The sequence below is a fragment of the Leucopleurus acutus genome (genome assembly GCF_964270905.1).
Source record: "Leucopleurus acutus genome assembly, chromosome: 15".
In the NCBI taxonomy this organism is placed as follows: Eukaryota; Metazoa; Chordata; class Mammalia; order Artiodactyla; family Delphinidae; genus Leucopleurus; species Leucopleurus acutus.
This window is the reverse complement of record NC_139157.1, coordinates 52,386,895-52,407,080: the sequence shown is the minus strand read 5'-3', so window position 1 is coordinate 52,407,080 and position 20,186 is coordinate 52,386,895. Positions and strand designations below refer to the sequence as shown.

The 20,186-nt window shown below is 38.4% G+C and overlaps 2 protein-coding genes across 5 annotated transcripts in view; one reads left to right on the top strand and one right to left on the bottom strand.

Annotated features, from left to right (window-relative positions):
* ATG5 (autophagy related 5) overlaps nucleotides 1–20,186 on the bottom strand; it is a 119,801-nt gene that overhangs the window by 58,934 nt on the left and 40,681 nt on the right. The gene's annotated exons all lie outside the window — the stretch shown is intronic.
* LOC309972000 (small ribosomal subunit protein eS25-like) lies at nucleotides 4,903–5,546 on the top strand (the record flags this gene model as incomplete). The annotated part of the gene is made up of 2 exons (XM_082855427.1): nucleotides 4,903–4,992; nucleotides 5,064–5,546. 2 exons carry the CDS (start codon nucleotides 4,903–4,905, stop codon nucleotides 5,514–5,516), a joined length of 543 nt encoding a protein of 180 aa, XP_082711553.1. The 3' UTR covers nucleotides 5,517–5,546.

The window sequence follows — 20,186 nt, the reverse complement described above, 5'->3', positions numbered from 1 at the left end:
GCTAATACAAATTCCTCATGCTTCTGAAGAGAAACTGTAAATGAGAAAATTTTATTAATAATTCTTCATAGACAAATGACAAAAGCTTAAAAAGCTGGGTGGGGCACCAGCGGTCACTGGAGATGCAATATATCATGCAACATTTCTCAGCTTTAGCTGCCTACCTGGACCACCTGAGAAACTTTTAAAAAAATACTAATGTCAAGGACCCACTCCAGACCAGTTATTTCAGATTCCCTGGAACTGTATTTTTTGGAAACTCCCAGATGATTCTAATATGTAGCCAGAGTTAACAGCCTCCAGATGGAAAATACACTGACTTTAGAATCAGAGATCTAAGATCAAATCCTGGTCCCATCTCTTACTAGCCCTGTAAGCTCTTTTCCTCATTTTTAAAGTTGATAATGTTTATCTAATTCTTAGGAAGAATCACTAAGAAGGCATATCCAGGACTGGGACATCACAGGAATTTAGTAAATGTAATATGATTACAGGTAAATTCTGTTCTATTTCAAATCCATCTCATCTGTCCAAGGTGGCTACATGAAAAATGCCTCTTTAAAAGAAGTCCCCCATTTGCAAATAGTTCATATTATGAATCTCCAGTTTAATTCAGGCAAGGAAGAGAAAAGTAAAAGTAAAACAACTGATAGAAGTAACAGTGTACTCAATTAAGTTTTTACTTTGTAGGATCTGCATAGAGTTAAATCTATTAAAGTGTTTATTTACTCCTATTATGTACCTAATTGAGTACTGGGAGCTGTAGAGAATTAAAAACCAAAATATAAAACAAGTACACGGACTCTCCTTTACTTAATATGTAGCTGGGGAAGCCAAACTGACATACATAAAGTTATCACAATTTCTAATGGGTCCGATTGGTCCTTTATTGTGCATTAGTAGTGCCTGATGGTTCAAGTCCTCCCCGCCCTTCTCTTCTAATGCAGGTGACCAAGTGACAGATGCTTAAGTAAAAAGCATGTTAGAAGTTAGGCTGGGGACTTCCCTGGTGGCGCAGGGGTTAAGAATCTGCCTGCCAATGCAGGGGACATGGGTTTGATCCCTGGTCCAGGAAGATCCCACATGCCATGGAGCAACCAAGCCCATGCGCCACAACTACTGAGCCTGCGCTCTAGAGCCCACGCGCCGCAACTACTGAAGCCTGCGTGATCTAGGGCCCGTGCTCCACAACAAGATAGGCCATCACAATGAGAAGCCCGCACACCGCAACCTGTTCGCCACAACCAGAGAAAGCCCGCGCACAGCAACAAAGACCCAACACAGCCAAAAATAAAATTTTTTTAAAAAGTTAGGCTGGTAAAAAAGTGGTATTAAAATAACTCAAGTGATGCTAGAGTGAAAAGTCATGGGTTCTGATTATAGTAGAAACTCAGAGATCATTTTTATTAATAACATACCTGAACAGAATTTAACTGTTTTTTTAAAACCCTAAATGAATTTTATGTTGTTTGATTTTCAAAGCAACTTTTGAGGGAAGCTGCGGTTCAAAGCAGGTAAATGATTTGCTTGAGGTCACCAGGTCAGTAGATTCTCAGGGATGCTACCATATCACAGAAAACTTTCAGTTACATTTCTATAAATTAAAACGCTGCTTGCTTGTTAAAACTCCAAGTTGAGTCAATTCAATGACGTATGATTAACAGGAATCTGAGAAACTGTTCATGAACAGAATGTTCACATTATCAAAAATTCCAGTCCTATACTTCAAAATTCATGGTAGTGTCAGGTATAATAGTTTACCAAATCTTGTCTCCTTTGGCAGTTACAGGTCACAAACTGAACAGTTAGCAGTAGCTGCTGCAGAAATACTTAATAAACATTTAAGTAAATAAAAATTTACTTCAACATGCACATTAAGGCATTATTTTTCAATGAGAACAAGGAAAAATGCAACTGATAATTGAAAACATCATTCAACTAGGAACAACTACCTCTTAAAAGCAGACATGGACAATGATGAGGAAAACGGGAAAATTCAACCATAGTTTAGCTTTTAGCTACTAGGATTATTCAGGTGGCAATTACTACACAATTTATTTATTATAACAACTCATTCACTATCAAAACAAAGTTGACTTGTAAAATTATACACATACCCCCCAAAATAGGGCCCATCCAACATTGTATAAACTATATTACTTCCTATAGTGAGTTTATTTTAGAATACTATTATTTTAAATGTATTCAGTAGGTTTTAGTAATAAGTGATATAATGTATCCTAAAAGTTAATCAGGATTTCTAAGAATTCCAGTAGAAATAAGAATAAAGTTATTAAAAATTGAAATTATTCTACCAGTGCTTCTCAACTTATTCATTTACACTCAAATATCTGAATCCCACAGAATATTATTCTGAGTGTAATAACACCTTAAAATAAATGATGATAAAAATATTGGGGGGAAACTTTTTTTTGAATTTTATATTATTTATTTTTTGTACAGCAGGTTGTTATTAGTTATCTATTTTATACATATTAGTGTATATATGTCAATCCCAATCTCCCAATTCATCCCATCACCACCACCACCCTCCCCCGCCACTTTTGGGGGGAAACTTCTGTATGTAAAGCCTTTCTCCTTCACTCAATGAGCCTATGCAGTTGCTCTCGTCTATTCCTCCTTCCCAGATATTAGATGTCCACTAATTGCCTTTTTTCCTCTGCTCCTCCTTCCTTATATTCTGAGTGGACAAAGAGCAATACATTTTTTTTCTTGCAGAAGTGTTTTTATAGGGTTTTTAAAACCCACATAAAAATAATTTCACCTTAAAATAAGTGAAAAGTTAAGTGCAGGTTAATATACTTGTAGGAAAAAAAAATCTGAGTTTATTAACAAAAACAAGAAGCTACTTTAAGAAAAAGAGGCATATATCTTGAAGTGTACTTCTGAGTGTGGTTTATGGTAACGTGAAATAAAGTGAAATCTGAATCTGGTTAAATCTTTTATGCAAATAAACTCCAATTAAAAATACCATTTGGGCTTCCCTGGTGGCACAGTGGTTGAGAGTCCGCCTGCCGATGCAGGGGACACGGGTTCGTGCCCCGGTCCGGGAAGATCCCACATGCCGCGGAGCGGCTGGGCCCGTGAGCCATGGCCGCTGAGCCTGCGCGTCCGGAGCCTGTGCTCCGCAACGGGAGAGGCCACAGCAGTGAGAGGCCCGCGTACCGCAAAAAAAAAAAAAAAAAAAAAAAATACCATTTGGGATGTTTTATTGATATTTCTCTACAGAGAAAGACAGAAATAAGCTAGATGTAGAAAAGCCCAGGAACCAGAGATAGTCTGGATCCTAAAGGGACCCTGTGGGAAGAAATGCTTCTTAAGTAGAAAGCCACTTTGAAGATAATGATCAGGACTTGACTGAACACCCTGTATCTTAGATACACAAATTTGTTTATTTTGCACTCATTTTTTATGGGTTGCTTCTTTTCTAGTTTTCCAGCATTTGGGTTAAAATCGTGCAACTCTCTAAATACTAATTAAAACACTGGAATATTTTAATATTTAAATGTAATTTTCACATAAAAGGATTTCTGAATCTTTTAGTTTCTAAAGCAATAAAAGAGACATGCAACGAACAATAACAAATTAGCCCTGCTATAGAACGGCAGTTACTTCTTTGGTTCAGAAAAAACATCATTAATATGGAGAACTGTGACATCAAGAACTTCTTATCACAGCCACTAGTCAGGACTGGTCTGCACAGGCAGAGATGGAGTAAATAGAATGTCACGGGGATAGGACTGGGAGAGTGGAGGGGGAGGAAATTCTAGAATTCTCAATAAAGTAATTTCTAGGTCTTTGTTAAAAAGTACATGAAATAGGTACCTGGGAATAGGTAACACACTGGCCCGCATTAATTAGACTGTTGAGCTAAAATGTTTATCTGGTCATCCAGACCCTAGAAAGATAATGAAAGAATTGGTCGGAGAGTAGGTAGAAGTTTAAATGAGAGGTAAGAGAGGGAAAGAAGTGTTAGCAACATACTCAGAACTAGATCAAGTGCCACACACAAAGCTGGAGAGGGAGAGGAAAGGCAGCAAAAGAAGGAAAAGGAAAAATATGGAAGACACATGTTACTTCAAAAAATGTAAACAGGGACTTCCCTGGTGGTGCAGTGGTTAAGAATCCGCCTGCCAATGCAGGGACATGGGCTCGATCCCTGGTCCGGGAAGATCCCACATGCCGCAGAGCAGCTAAGCCCGTGTGCCACAACTACTGAGCCCATGCTCGAGAGCCGATGAGCCAGAACTACTGAGCCCATGTGCTGCAACTACTGAAGCCCGTGTGCCTAGAGCCCGTGCTCTTCTACAAGAGAAGCCACCACAATGAGAAGCCCGCGCACTGCAATGAAGAGTAGCCCCCGCTCACCACAACTAGAGAAACCCCGCGCGCAGCAACGAAGACCCAACGCAGCCAAAAATAAATAAATAAATGAATTTTAAAAAAATGTAAACAGTCTTACTGAAATGACAGCATACTATTGATTCATTTGTCATTCAACAGTAACCTCAACAAAAATAAAATAATCCTCATCATCCAGAAACAATTATAGCTAAGTTTACAATAAGAAGTTCACATGGTTATGGTTACATACAAGAAGAGTTAACTGATTAAAATAACTTTTTAATTTGTTTACATGTCAAAGTCCTTTTGTTTAAAGAATACAGTTCCAAATACAGCCTAAATGAGTCACTGTAACAACTGAACATAGTAGTTCTCAAAGGCTGAGTTGGTGGAACAGATGAGAAACTTCATAAATAAATTGGCCCAGGCTTTAGACTTTCAAACACATCTTACAAGGCTGTTGAGATGACAGTGATAATTCATGTAAAGTACCCAGGACAGAACTTGGGGATTCAATAAATGATCACTGCTACTTTAATGGAGAAGCAGTTTTATGCATTAATTCTACATCACGGACTCCGGAGCGCGGCCGGCTGTGGCGCTTGCGCACTTGGAGCACGCCTGGCTGTCAGTAACGCCGGGAAGTTAGCTGTCGGGATCTAGAAAATTGTTTTCCGTCCCTTTTCCCCAGTTTTTAGTGTCAGGAAACAGCAACGTGTGACTGCCTCACAGCTAGCCGCAAAGCGCAAAAGCCGCCCAAGGATGACAAGAAGAAGAAAGATGCCGGAAAGTCGGCCAAGAAAGACAAAGACCCAGTGAACAAATCTGGGGGCAAGGCCAAAAAGAAGTGGTCCAAAGGCAAAGCTCGGGACAAGCTCAATAACCTAGTCTTGTTTGACAAAGCAACGTATGACAAACTCTGTAAAGACGTTCCAAACTATAAGCTTATAACTCCAGCTGTCGTCTCTGAGAGACTGATGATTCGTGGCTCCCTGGCCAGGGCAGCCCTGCAGGAGCTGCTTAGTAAAGGACTTATTAAACTCGTTTCAAAGCACAGAGCTCAAGTAATTTACACCAGAAATACCAAGGGTGGAGATGCTCCAGCTGCTGGTGAAGATGCATTAACAGGTCCCACCAGCTGTATATTTTGAAAAATAAAACTTTATTAAATCAAAAAAAAATTCTACATCACCTCTCGAGCAGTGGTACTCAAATGGGGTGATTCTGCCGCTTAGGGGATATCTGGCAATGTCTGGAGACATTTTTTAATGTGATGATTGAGAACGGGGAGTAGTGTGCTCCTGGCATCTAGTGAGTGGGCAGAGGCCAGGAATGCTGCCAAACATCCTATAGTGCACAGGACAGCCCCTCCCTGCCACCACCCCAACATCAAAGAATTATCCAGTCCAAAATATCTAATGGTGCCAACAATGAGAAATCCTGCTCAAGAGTAGTGGCTCTCAAACTTCAGTGCATCACAATCACCTGGAGGGGTGCCGGACCACAAGTTACTGGGATCTGCCCCAGAGTTTCTGACTCAGTTGGTTTAGGATACATTTCTAATCAGTTCCTAGCTAAAACTGATACTTCTGTCCCATTGTCTACACTTTGAGAAACACTGCTCTAGAGAAAAGTGATCAGGAGCTAATTGACAAAACAAAAAAAATATTACGAAAAGTAAGTACACTTGGGGTTTTCCATTCTCTTGAGGAGAATTACGATATTAAGTTTCAAAACAAAAGATTCATTTAAAAACAAAATAAGTTAAAATATATATGCACATATACCTTAACATAGGTCCTGGCAATTTTTTTCAGTCTGACATCAAAAGCAAAGCCAACAAAAGCAAAAATAAACAAGTGGAACTATATCAAGCTAAAAAGCTTCTGCTCAGCGAAAGAAATCATCAACACAAATGAAAAGACAACTTACTGAATGGGAAAAAATATTTGCAAATCTTGTATCTGATAAGAGGTTAATATCCAAAATATATAAAAAAACTCATACAACTCAATAGCAAAAAACCCCTAAACAATCCAATTTAAAAATGGGCAGAAGATCTGAATGGACATTTTCAAAGAAGACATATAGATGGCTAACAGGTAGATGAAAAGTGCTCAACATCACTAATAATAAGAAAATCAAAACCACAATAAGATATCACCTCATGGGCTTCCCTGGTGGCACAGTGATTAAGAATCCGCCTGCCAATGCAGGGGACATGCGTTCGAGCCCTGGTCCAGGAAGATCCCACATGCCAGCGGAGCAACTAAGCCTGTGCACCACAACTACTGAGCCTGCGCTCTAAAGCCCACAAGCCACAACTACTGAGCCTGCATGCCACAACTACTGAAACCCGTGAGCCTAGAGCCCGTGCTCCGCAACAAGAGAAGCCACCGCAATGAGAAGCCCGCGCACCTCAACGAAGAGTAGCCCCCGCTCGCCACAACTAGAGAAAGTCCGCACACAGCAACGAAGATACAACACAGCCAAAAAAAAAAAGATATCACCTCACACCTGTCAGAATGGCTACTGTCAAAAAGAAAAGAGATAACAAGTGTTGGCAAGGACGGGGAGAAAAGGAAACCCTGTGCACTGCTGGTGGGAATGTAAACTGGTGCAGCCAGTATTTTAGTTATTTTTAGTTATTTTATAACTGGTAAGGTACAGCATGGTGACTACAGTTCATAATACTGTATGGCATATTTGAAAGTTGCTAAGAGAGTAGATCTTAAAAGTTCTCATCACAAAAAAAAGTTTTTTACAACTATGTAAAATGACATGTTAACTAGACTTACTGTGGTAGTGAGCACTTTGCTATATTTACAAATATCGAATCATTATATTGTACACCTGAAAATAATATAACGCTACATGTCAATTATATCTAAATTTAAAAAATTAAAAACTAAAATAAAAATATAAAAACAAAGTTAAGTTAAATTATATATGCATATATACCTGTGTATATATATGTTTTGTGTTTGTGTGTATACCGTGTTTTGTTTTTTTTAAGAAGAAAGAGGAATCATACTGTAAATTCAAATAATAATAATAGGTCATGAGTCCAAGACTGAAAATCAATATCCGGATATTGATATTGGATCAATATCTGACAGATGTTCATCTGCATTTCCTTTATATAGGGTACCAACATTCATAAGAAAAAGCTTCTTGAACCTTCCCAAACTTACCTTACAAAAAAGTGACAGTACATCACAAGGCATACATTTTTTTCAAGTTTTTTAACTGGACCAGATAAATAAAAGATATGACACGGTAGTCTTCTTACTGTAGATAATTTGGAATTTTACTTAAAATGACATTACAAACTAAACCTTTGTATTCCTGCAACACTAAGAGTTCACTAAAAATATTTTCAAGTACTGATCAGAGTTTAGACTGAACTATAAATCTAGTCTCATAGATTTGTACATTTATCAACTGAATCTCATACACAAAAATGTATTCTCTCTGCCACTGATTAACTCTGGAACATATGACCATTCACTGTAATTAATGGACTCTTCAATAAACTTATGTTAGTATAATTTGTAGTGTATTATGAAATAACTGTCTAAATGTTTTCACCAAGTTTTATTATCCATGACGTTCACTGCCAAGTATACCCAAAGCACTGTAAGAAGCTATGATCCAAGTTATCACCAAATTTATTTATTCATTCAAATCATGTAATTCCCAAGACCAATCTTTCTCCAGAAGCCAAGCAAAGTATCTTTATGATTTTATATTAAAACACAAATGCATAAACTTTTTAGATTTTCATCATTATTTCTAATTACAGAAAGTTAGAATACCAAGAGATTGATTTAAAACATGTAGCATAATATAGTAAAATGCTTGTTTGTTCAACAGTAAAACTTGAATGCTCAAGCAGGTTACAAATTTTCTCTAAGCAAATTTCTCACGAAGTTGTAGATTCTTGAAGCCACACACACAGCTTCAGACTGAACTTATTCATCTTACTATACTGCAGACAAAACAATAAAGGAAACGACTATCTCAGCTGTATGCAGAAAAAAAGCAAAACACAGTTAGTGGATATAAAGAACTCTCAAACATTAGGAATGTATGGGATTGCTCCATATTCATTGCCTTGTATCACTGGGACATCAACTGTCATATCCTTTAACATAAAATAATAAACAGGGCACTTATTGTTAAAGTAAATGACTATGAAATTAGAAGTTGCAGCATTCGATTCAAATCTGTTAAGCTTTCTTCATCTACTGACACACACTCACAATACTTAATTCTATCAACATCTAACTCAATGCATCTGCACGTGAATGTCTCAGAGACATTTCAAACTTTTCTTTTTAAATTTATTTTATTTATTTATTTTTGGCTGCGTTGGGACTTCGTTGCTGTACACAGGCTTTCTCTAGTTGTGGTGAGCGGGGTCTACTCTTCGTTGCGGTATGTGGGCTTTTCATTGTGGTGGCTTCTCCTGTTGTGCAGCACAGGCTCTAGGCATGCGGGCTCAGTAGTTATGGTTCACGGGCTCTAGTGCATGCTCAGTAGTTGTGGTGCACAGGCTTAGCTGCTCCGCGGCATGTGGAATCTTCCCGGACCAGGGCTCGAACCTGTGTCCCCTGAGCTGGCAGGTGGATTCTTAACCACTGCACCACCAGGGAAGCCCACATTTCAAACTTTTGCCTTCAAGGCTGACCTTCTCAATTTGGCTTTGTTCCCCATCCCAAACCTATTTTTTATCTAGTTATTTCATATCATGGTATAAAGCGCTACTATCCATCTAGCTGCCCAAGTCAGAACTCAGGAATGATTCTTTCCTTTCTTTCAACCTAAACTTGAAACCATACACAAACCCCTGTGTCACTGTCCTTTGAAGTAAAAGGCTTTTGCTTTAGTCTCCCAGGCCTCCCTTGTGTCTCAAAAGGCTGACTCAAGAGTTAATGATTAGGAAATGTGAAGATGTAGAAATAAAGAATAGCTGTTGGGCTGGGAAACTGGTAACAATTTAGACTATAAATCCACCACACAGCACAGTCACCCAACTCCCAGGTCCCTGAAAGATACAGATAAAGGCCTGACACACATTCCTGTCTTTTTTTTTTTTTTGCGGTATGCGGGCCTCTCACTGTTGTGGCCTCTCCCGCTGCGGAGCACAGGCTCCGGATGCACAGGCTCAGCGGCCATGGCTCATGGGCCCAGCTGCTCCGCGGCATGTGGGATCTTCCCAGACCGGGGCACGAACCCATGTCCCCTGCTTCGGCAGGTGGACTCTCAACCACTATACCACCCAGGAAGCCCTCCTGAGTTATTTTTAAAGGAAGCAGGCCCCCACCAGATGGAAACTGCTGACCACAAGAACACAGATCCTAGTCTGGTTGAAACCAGAAGGTTGATGATGCTTGGAACTTCACCTTGATGCCAACCAATCAGAGAATTGTGCAACAGCTGATCACACACCCTGCAGCCCCTCCCTCACACTGCCTTTAAAACCCCTTCCCTGAAAGCCGTCGGTGAGTTTGGGTCTTTTGAGCATGAATTGCCCATTCTCCTTGCTTGGTGCCCTGCAGTAAACACTGTACTTTCCTTCACCACAACCCAGTGTCAGTAGATTGGCTTTACTGTGTGTGGGTGAGCAGACTCAAGTTTGGTTTAGTAACAACCTAATACACCACCTAATAATAGATTCTGTCAATGCTACCTCCAAAATAAACCCCAGATTTACTGACTTTTCTCCATCTCTACCATCATCACCCTAAAGGCCACCATCATCTTATACCTGAACCTACTACTACAGACTCTCCACTGCCACTCTCGGCTCCCTCTATTCCACCCTCTATTCAGCAGCTACAATGTTCTTCCATCATATTCTGCATCTCATCACTCTCCTGCTTAAAAATCCTCCAATGGCTTCGCAATGCACTTAATATCACAATTCTTTCCTTGGGCTTCCCTGGTGGCGAAGTGGTTAAGAGTCCGCCTGCCAATGCAGGGGAGACGGGTTCGAGCCCTGGTCCGGGAAGATCCCACATGCCACTGAGCAACTAAGCCCGTGTGCCACAACTGCTAAGCCTATGCTCTAGAGCCCACAAGCCACAACTACTGAGCCTGCATGCCACATCTATTGAAGCCCACGCGCCTAGAGCCTGTGCTCCACAATAGGAGAGGCCGCTGCGATGAGGAGCCTGTGCACCACAACAGGGAGTGGCCCCCACTCTTCGCAGCTGGAAAAAGCCCGCATGCAGCAATGAAGACCCAACATAGCCAAAAATAAAAATAAATAAAATAAATAAATAAATAAAAAATTTTCTTTTCCTTGACTTGAAAGGCCCTATATCACCTAGATCTTTCCCATTTCTCTAACCTCATTGCATGTCACTCTTCCGTCTTGGTCACTGGCCAAGACACACTGGCCTTCTTTCTATTTTTTAAAATGTACCAAACTCCTTTCTGCCTCATGTTCTTAAAACGTGCCATTCCCTAATGTGACTAGTTCCCTTTCATCCTTAAGATTTCAGCTTAAATACCATCTTGTCAAACAGGTCTTTTATAACTACCTTAATAAAAACAGGCCCAATCCCTAATGATCTCTATTCTCAGCACTGTTTATTGCTTTCAAAATAGGGTAAGATCACTGCCAAAAGGATGCTTTCTGTCACATGAAACTTATGGAAAGAACCAGATAATAGAAAAGTGACATTTTTGCTACATAGAATTTTTTTTTTTAAATGATGAGATTATACTATAGATTGTTTCTCACAGGGGAAATATGACAAGCACACTAGAGGAAAACGGTATCCTAGGGAAAAACAACTTACGTTCTCTCTCACTTTTGGTAAAAGATACTAATAGGATTAAGTCTTCAAAAGTACCTAGCATTTTTCCCCACCTCAGGGGCTTTGCCCCTGACATTCCCTCTGCCTAGGAAGGTATTAGGAACCCCAGATAAATGTATGGTCCTGCTTTAGGTCTTCATTTAATGTCATGCAATCAGTGAGGCCTTCTGAGACCACCTGATTAAAAACAGCAATGCCCTCTCCCAACACAGTCCTTTCTCATTTTCCCTGCTTTTTCTCCCACAGCACTCCTCATCATCATAAGGCACATGATGTATGTTACTTTTATATATACTTATTGTCTGTCTCCCCCACGATATTAAGCTGCATAAGGGCAGGAAATTCAGTCTATTTTTTTTACTACTTTATCTCCAGTATGGATTCAATAATTACCTGTTCAATGAATTAACATTAAAATGACACCCATAAAAGATGAACCAAGTTATAGCAGGAATGTGATGGTTAATTTTATGCATCAACTTGACTGGCCACAGATGCCCAGATTAAACATTATTCCTGGGTGTGCCTGTGAGGGTGTTTGGGGATGAGATTAGCATATGAATATGTGTCATTTCAGTGGACTGCCCACCCCAGTGTGAGTGGACATCGTCCAATCAGTTGAGAACCTGAAGAGAACAAAAGGAAAGGCAGAGGAAATAGGAATCTGCCCCCCTTTTTCCTGCCCCGTTGCTTGAGCTGAGACATCTCTCTCATCTTTTCCTACCATTGAACTGGGATTTATACCAGCAGCATCCTTGGTTCTCAGGCCTTGAAACTCAGAGTGAATTACACCTCTGACTTTCCTGAGTCTTCAGCTTGCAGAGGGCAGATTGTGGGACTTGTAAGATTCCAAAATCACATGACCCAGTTCCTCATAATAAATCTGTGTGTGTGTGTGTGTGTGTGTGTGTGTGTGTGTGTGTGTGTGTGTGTGTGTGTATTCATTCTATTTCTCTGGAGAATCCTGACTAATAAAAGGAGTATGTAAGAAGAGTGGCAGGAAGGTCAACACCAAGCACAAGATGAGGTTTATTTAAAAAAAAAAAAAAAAGGGAGGAAAAACAAAACGAGCTTTATAAACCATGTTTGGCAAAGAAAGAACAAACGCATGGAGAACATTATTGGGAAAGATGGTTAACATATTAAGAGATGACAGAGAGAAAGCTAAACTATCCAACTGCTGTTTAGTTTCCATTTTCTTCAACAAGAGAATGATTTTCAAAGAAGCAAGTGTGAAAACTTAGCTAAAATAAAAATGACATATTCAGACATAACAGTAGGTACTTTGCTTTAAATTAATGCAAGTCTTCAGACAAAGGAAAATTACTTCAGAGGACACTAAAAGAACTTAAAGATAGGATTACAAAACCAATGCCAATAATCTTATGAAACAATGGAAAATGAGAGAGGTGCCTGAGGTCAGCAGACAGGCAAATGTTTCAACCTAAAAATATGAATGGATTTTATCAACTGGTAAGCCTGACGTCAATCTTTAGCAAAGTTTTAGAATGTTTTTAAGCATTCAGAAAGTAAAACAATAATTAGTAGAAATCAGCATAAATTTTAAAATACTTATAGCATCAAAGAGACCATGTTTCTTTTTATGACAGTATTAAGGTACTGGATACCAAAAAAGTGGTTTATCTTAATGTAACGATAAAGATCTCCTTCTGGGTGTCTATAAGCTGGATAAGTGTAGTTAGGCACACTCAACAGTTTCTAAAATGTCTGGGAACAAACTATGACAGTTTTCATTCTATTACCCACCACATTCAACCAAATGCTAAGTCCTAGCAAGTCTACATCTCAAATATTTCTCAAAACCGTCCACTTCTCTCTACCTTCAAGACTGCCCTGTAGTCTGAAAAATTCATCTGCTACCTAACCACTGGAATGGACTCGTACTTGGCCTTTTAATTCCATATTTGTTCCCTTCTAATTCATTAACCATACAGTAGCCAGAGATAACTTAAAAAAGAACATCTGATTCCTTTATATCCCTGCTTATAATCTTTCAGCAGTCCCCTATCTACCTCGCCTCACTCCCTGGAGATTAAGTTCAATATCACTAAAATGTCCTATCAGACCCTGAATAGATAGGGTCCTCTATCCAATTTGCAGTGTTATCTGCTTGCCACTCTCAATCACCGTGCTCTAGTCAGAATAGCCTTCTGGGGCCTTATGAAGAAAACTGAGGCCTTGGAGAACCACTGATTAAACACAGAAGAACCACAGGAGGCTTGAAGGGGGAAGTCCAAGTAAAATGGCTTTCAAGATTTGCTTAAAGGAAGTAAAAGTACCCCTTAAATAAAATATTGATTTTGGAAAAAAAAAAAAAAAAGAATAGCCTTCTTAGAGCCCCTAGAATTTATTAAGCTCTTTTCTTCTTCTCAGCCTAACCTACATCATTCCCTGTGCCTGGAACACTTTCATCACAACCACACTGCTCTCTATCCCTTCCTCTATAACTCAAGATACAAATGTAATAATTATTTAAAGGCTATCTGTTTAATGTCTGCCTCCCCCACCAGAATGTGAACTCTGAGGGAAGGAACCGTGGCTGTCATACTCACCCCAGCGCCCCCTATGCCTAGCACAGTGCCTGGCATGTGGTAGACTCATAATTGGCTAATCCATACTATCAGGATCTGGGCACAACTCTCGTATAATGATTGTTCTTTCCAAGACTTGATTAAATAACAGAGTATAAAGTCTGTGAAGAATATAAATCTGTGAGCAATATTCGTAGCGCTAGATTAAAGAATGAAAATTTCTATAAACTCAAAGTGGGGCAGGGGTGAGAGCAGAGGAAACAAGACTGACCATATACTGATAACTGCTGAGATGGTGATAGGTGTGTGGATGCTCATTACACTATTTTCTTTGCTCTTATTTATACAATGTGATCCCAGTGTTCTCATGACTGATAAACATCTGAGTTTTTCTAAAGAAAGGAAGCTTACCAAATAGTGACCTTTCACTGAGACAAAAGGTTCAAGAAGAATACTTATGCTTCCTATTGACAGTTCTACTTAGTAATCTCCTTCCACACCATCTACACATTAGAACAGTACTGACACTGTGATAACAGCACAGAAATGGAAGCTTCAAGATACAGAGTTAAGTCCAAAAATCTCTTGACTTTCTGTTTTAGTAGTCTTTCTAGGACACCACATTTATTTTTAGAAAGTTATCTATTGCCTTTTACCTAAGTCCTGCTTGAAAGGACCAGGGAGGAAGAGAGGGAAAGAGGGAGAGGTAAAGAGAGAAAGACGGGGGGGGAGAGAGAGAGAGAGAGAGAGAGAGAGAGAGAGAGAGAGAGAGAGAGAGAGAGAGAGAGAGAGAGAGAGAAATAAACAATAATTATTCTTCCAGGAAATCCTCTGGAATCAAGAATATCTAATCACCAGAATTCAGGTGTAAGTGATTACCACTGTACAGTCTTTGAATCTGAGTCTTGTGAGGTATCATCACCTTGACATTTATAAGGAAACTCCATCTCAGAAGAGTGATCTGCCATGGCCACACAACCAATAGGAGATAAGCAAAGAAAGATCAATGCTCCTTTGGAGCATATGTTAATGACCCAATGCTCCTTCTCGGACCAAGAGATTCTCAGTCCATTACTTATACTACTATATTGCAACTGATAAAAACAAAGCAATGCAACCACAACCCAACTGTCTCTATCATATAAGCCTGTTAGAACCATTGTGTTTCTTTTGCATCACCCACCAAACAAAAGAATTTTCAAAATGCTATGACGTATCGTAAAATTCACCTTAAGCTAACCACTATTTCCTCTTAAAAACCAGTTTTAAGTTAAAATGGTACACTACCAAATAACTGATTTCTCTAAAAAATTACTTAGCTCAAAAGGATTAACCATACTTTATAAACAATGTAAATTTTCAATATTTAGCAGTGAAGACTTGCATTTATTTGAAGGTCTATGGAATTTATTTGATGCCATCTTTTCTTTTTTAGTATACTCAGAAAATCAAAGCTGAAAACTAAGTCACATATTATGTTAAAAATATTTTTTAGAGATTTCCTGAAATCTCTAGCTTATAAGAAAAACCTCCTGACATTTAATAGAAAATAGCCTGCAAATATAGTGACAAGTGCCTCATAAATAATAAAAATGTTACTTTCTTCTCTTTTTTTGTGGTCATTACCTTTGTTTCACAAGGTGGTTAAATACTTTTATATCTAAAATGAAAACTCATAAAAAACACTGAAAGGCACAGTATGTCTTAAATGAGCTTTCTTGGTTTCAAAAGCTTTTCTTATTTCTCTTTCACAGAGATCTGAAAAATTAAAATTAGCATTTGAAAGTATTCAAAAATTGTTTAAATCGTTTAGTTGCTATGCTGTACAGGTGCAGTTCTGAATGAAATAAATTTACCATCTGCTTTTTCTCAATTCTGACCAGTTTACAATTACACTAACCAACAGGTGAAATGTCTTTGCGCTAACAAATCTGTAAGACTTTCTTTTGGATGGAAAAATTCTTAAACATAAAATCCACTTCCATAATTAAAAATTTTAAAGGTACTTCCTCTATTTTATCTAATATTAATCTATTTATAAAAAGCTGTTAACAGTATTTCCTTGTTGTACTACATAGGATTAAAATAAAGGAGTCGCTCGGTCAATATTTATTTTGTTCATTCTATGCCTAAGAATATACTAGGTGCTGGGGATACAGAAAATGCATGATACACTCTAACCAAGAGAAATTTATATTCTAGCAGAATACATAAACCATAACTATACCAGAGAGTGAATTATGAGAGCAAGAATGCATATGAATGGACAAGGAGCCATGAGAGCATGAAAATATAAATAGTTCTGCCTCCACTTGGCTGTAGCTTCACAAAAACAGGATTCATGTTTGTTCTATCACTGCTGGATGATCACTAGCTCCTAGCATAGTGTCAGGCACATATTAGATGTTCAATAAATAGTTTGTTGGCTAAAAAAAAATGAAACAGGGAAGGTTTCACTTAGAGGGTGACAAGACAGATGAGCATTAAAACATTAAGTAAGAATTAAATAGACAAAAAGGGAGGGAAAGGTTATTCTAGGCAGAAGGAACAGAATGAACTACTATACCCACCTTTCACCAATTTACCTTAATGTAGGTAACATTCAACATTTTAACCCAAAATATATTTTCTACAAACAACCTCTACCCAGCCAAAGATTTTCTAAATGTATATTTCAATTTTAAAAAGTAGAAAATAAACTATCAATGTCCCCACAGGATACCACATGTAGGATTTTGAGTGTGTAAACTTAATCATTAGCAGTACCAATAAAACCAAACATAATAGCTACAAAAATAATTTATAGCTAAAGAAGGAACAAAATATATTTTAACCACATACCATTTTAAGTTGGATTTAATGAAACTCAATTTGAAAAGTAATTTAATAAAAGTTAAATTAATAAAAATAACTTTAAAATAGTCATAAATCCAAGCAAGAATATAAGCTAAGACAAAAACAGGAAAAAAGGAATTTTATAAAACAATATATTTTTTTATATAAAAAAATAGCAATGAAGGCAGTTATTAGACTAAGTCTGATACGTTAAGTTACACCAAGTTCTGAATGTGTGACACTGTGAGTCATGCTTTAGATCAATGATAAATACAAGCTGTTGGTTTAATCAACCTTCTATAGGCTGGCAAATGTTTTCTAAAAGGGTTAGAGAGTAAATATTTTAAGCTGTGGGCCACATGGTCTCTTTCACAACTATTTTTTTTTGACTTTTTTTTTTTTAGCATCTTTATTGGAGTATAATTGCTTTACATTGTTGTGTTAGCTGCTGCTGTATAACAAAAGTGAATCAGCCATACATATACATATATCCCCATATCCCCTCCCTTTTGCGTCTCTATCCCACCCCTCTAGGTGGTCACAAAGCATGAGCTGATCTCCCTGTGCTAATTAGCTGCTTCCCACTAGCTATTTTACATTTAGTAGTATATGTATGTCCATGCCACTGTCTCACTTCATCTCAGCTTACCCTTCCCCCTTCCCGTGTCCTCAAGTCCATTCTCTACCTCTGTGTCTTTATTCCTGTCCTGCCTCTAGGTTCGTTAGAACCATTTTTTTTTTTTAGATTCCATATATATGTGTTAGCATATGGTATTTGTTTTTCTCTTTCTGACTTACTTCACTCTGTATGACAGACTCTAGGTCCATCCACCTCACTACAAATAACTCAGTTTCATTTCTTTTTATGGCTGAGTAATATTCCATTGTATATATGTGCCACATCTTCTTTATCCATTCATCTGTTGATGGACACTTAGGTTGCTTTCATGTCCTGTCTACTGTAAATAGTGCTGCAATAAACACTGTGGTACATGACTCTTTTTGAATTATGGTTTTCTCAGGGTATATGCCCAGTAGTGGGATTGCTGGGTGGTATGGCAGTTCTATTTTTAGTTTTTTAAGGAACCTCCATACTGTTCTCCATAGTGGCTGTATCAATTTACATTCCCACCAACAGTGCAAGAGGGTTCCCTTTTCTCCACACTCTCTCCAGCATGTATTGTTTGTAGATTTTTTTTTTTTTTTTTTTGCGGTACGCGGGCCGCTCACTGCCGTGGCCTCTCCCGCTGTGGAGCACAGGTTCCGGACGTGCAGGCTCAGCGGCCATGGCTCACGGGCCCAGCCGCTCCACGGCATGTGGGATCTTCCCGGACCGGGGCACAAACCCGTGTCCCCTGCATCGGCAGGCGGGACCACACTTTTTGCCAACCCCTGTTCTCGTGTCTCAAAGTGACTTCTCAATAATTCTTTTTATCAAGACAGCTTTACTTCCTTTCAAACACTTTCACATAAACTGTATTAGTGTTTCGTTAAAGCTTCTAAAAACATTTATAGGAAACCACAGCAGATATTCTCTTATTTTACAGATAAAGAAACTGAAGCTAAAAGGGATTGAGTGACTTGCCCTAAGGAGCTACCAGAAGAGCTGAGTCTAAAAACCACACCTTTGTTATTTCCACAACTCTTACCCATCACCCTCCATAACTAATCTTCTAATGCCCCAACTGAAACAGTTCAATCATTTTTAGAATCCTCTGCTGAATCCCTGGGCTCTCTATAGCTGACTCACCATGCTCACAATAGATTTCAAGAACATCTACTTAAAAGTTCATCTAAATTATTTACTTAAATTCTGAAGACAAATTACTCTCAGATCTCTCCTCTCTTTAGAACATTCCTGTCTTCTTCCCTTTAAGCAATCCTCTTATTCACAAGCCTCCTAAAATGTCACTTCATCTACAAATAGCCAGCCAGGAAAAGGAAAAAGTACACCTTCTTAAGGGGTTGTAAACTCTTGATCACTTAATAAGAATATGTGTACTCAGTAATATAAATGAAGTGAAAGGCCTGCTGCCTTCCTTTTGCAAACCTTACAACCTAATTGAGAAATATCAGAGGTACAAATATGAAACTAAGGAGCAACTCCATGTAACTTGGGTCAAATCTAAGAAACCTAAAAGAAAGTGAAAATTTAATTTACAGGACACACTGTCATAAAATACGTACCTTTTGTACTAATGAAGTCACAGATAATGCCCTGTATTTTGCATAATGAAAGTTTAATAAATACTAAATAACTACAGACAACTCTGTGAGATGGTAATGATATAGTCCAAAAGATAAAACTGTATCACATTTTTAAAATTTTTTTTTTAAGGGGAAAAGAGGGGTCTTCTCTTATTCTAGTTGTTGCTATGAAAGAGCAGCTTATATTGTACCAACTCCTTGTCCAAAAACAACTATTGAAGATGGACAAAATACAGACAGTCCTTGCTTTGCACAGTAGTGCAGGACTGGAAAAATTACCATGCAACATAAAACCACGCAAAGTGATCTTAATAGTTAATGGGAAAATTTATGATTGTTTTGTGATCTTTTAGAAACTTGTCAAAATATTAAAAACTCCGATGGTTATAAATGTACAGGAAAATGAAAAAAGTAAATAAAACTAATATTTATTTAGTACTGTGTTTAACAGTACACTAATTAAAGCATTAGAAACATGGAGAATTAAAGTGCTTTATTTGTAAAAATCTTAAGCACAGTTTGAATAGTGCCTGCTTTCTTACAAGCAAGCATCTTTCCTAAACTTTGGCAAATTATCATACTCCCTTTCTAAGTTCAACTTCAAACATGTTACTTGCACTTTCAACACCATGAGATATCCCTGTTCCTTTAATGTGATATTTTTGCCAGTATCACTCCCTCTGGGATAACTTCATCCTTTTCATCACAACCACTTCCCTCATTTGTGTGGAAGAGTTTGCCTTCACTAAGCTCCTGGGGCTGCATATCTAAAGTCTCTCAAATGGTGGTAGTGTCAACAGCCCCACGGTTAGCTATGTCTTCTATAATTCCACTACCTTCTATTCAAATTTCACTTCCAGCATTATCACTTTTTGTTTCTTTGCTACACTTTCATCTTTCTTGGCTAATTCCCTCTTTCAATTATCCAGTTTTACAAAATGTTATGTGGGCTTATCAATGGACACAAGGGGGCAACACAACTGCATGCTTTGCTGTCTGTGAGTGAATTAAATAACAGCGGCATAACGACGATTCACTGACAGACACTCAAAGAAGTGACCGGTCACTGATCATGACATGTATCTGTTGTTACATAATGACTGAACCGAAGAGCTCACTCTTACGTAATTGTACTTTATGTGATTATTCACAGTTAATACACACAAACGAAATTTGAGCCACAATGTTGGGGAACTGGCATTATTTAACTAAAGCATGTTAACTGAAATTCATGCATATTTGACCCATGCAAAGTGAGAACTGCCTGCATACAGAACTGTGTGTAGGCACTGGAGGGCAATCAATGCAGGCAAGATTAAGGAGCTATGATGGCTAAGAGAAGAATACATCAGTAAATTGCAGATTCCCCTCAGCTTTTTCCTTGAGTGTATTTTCT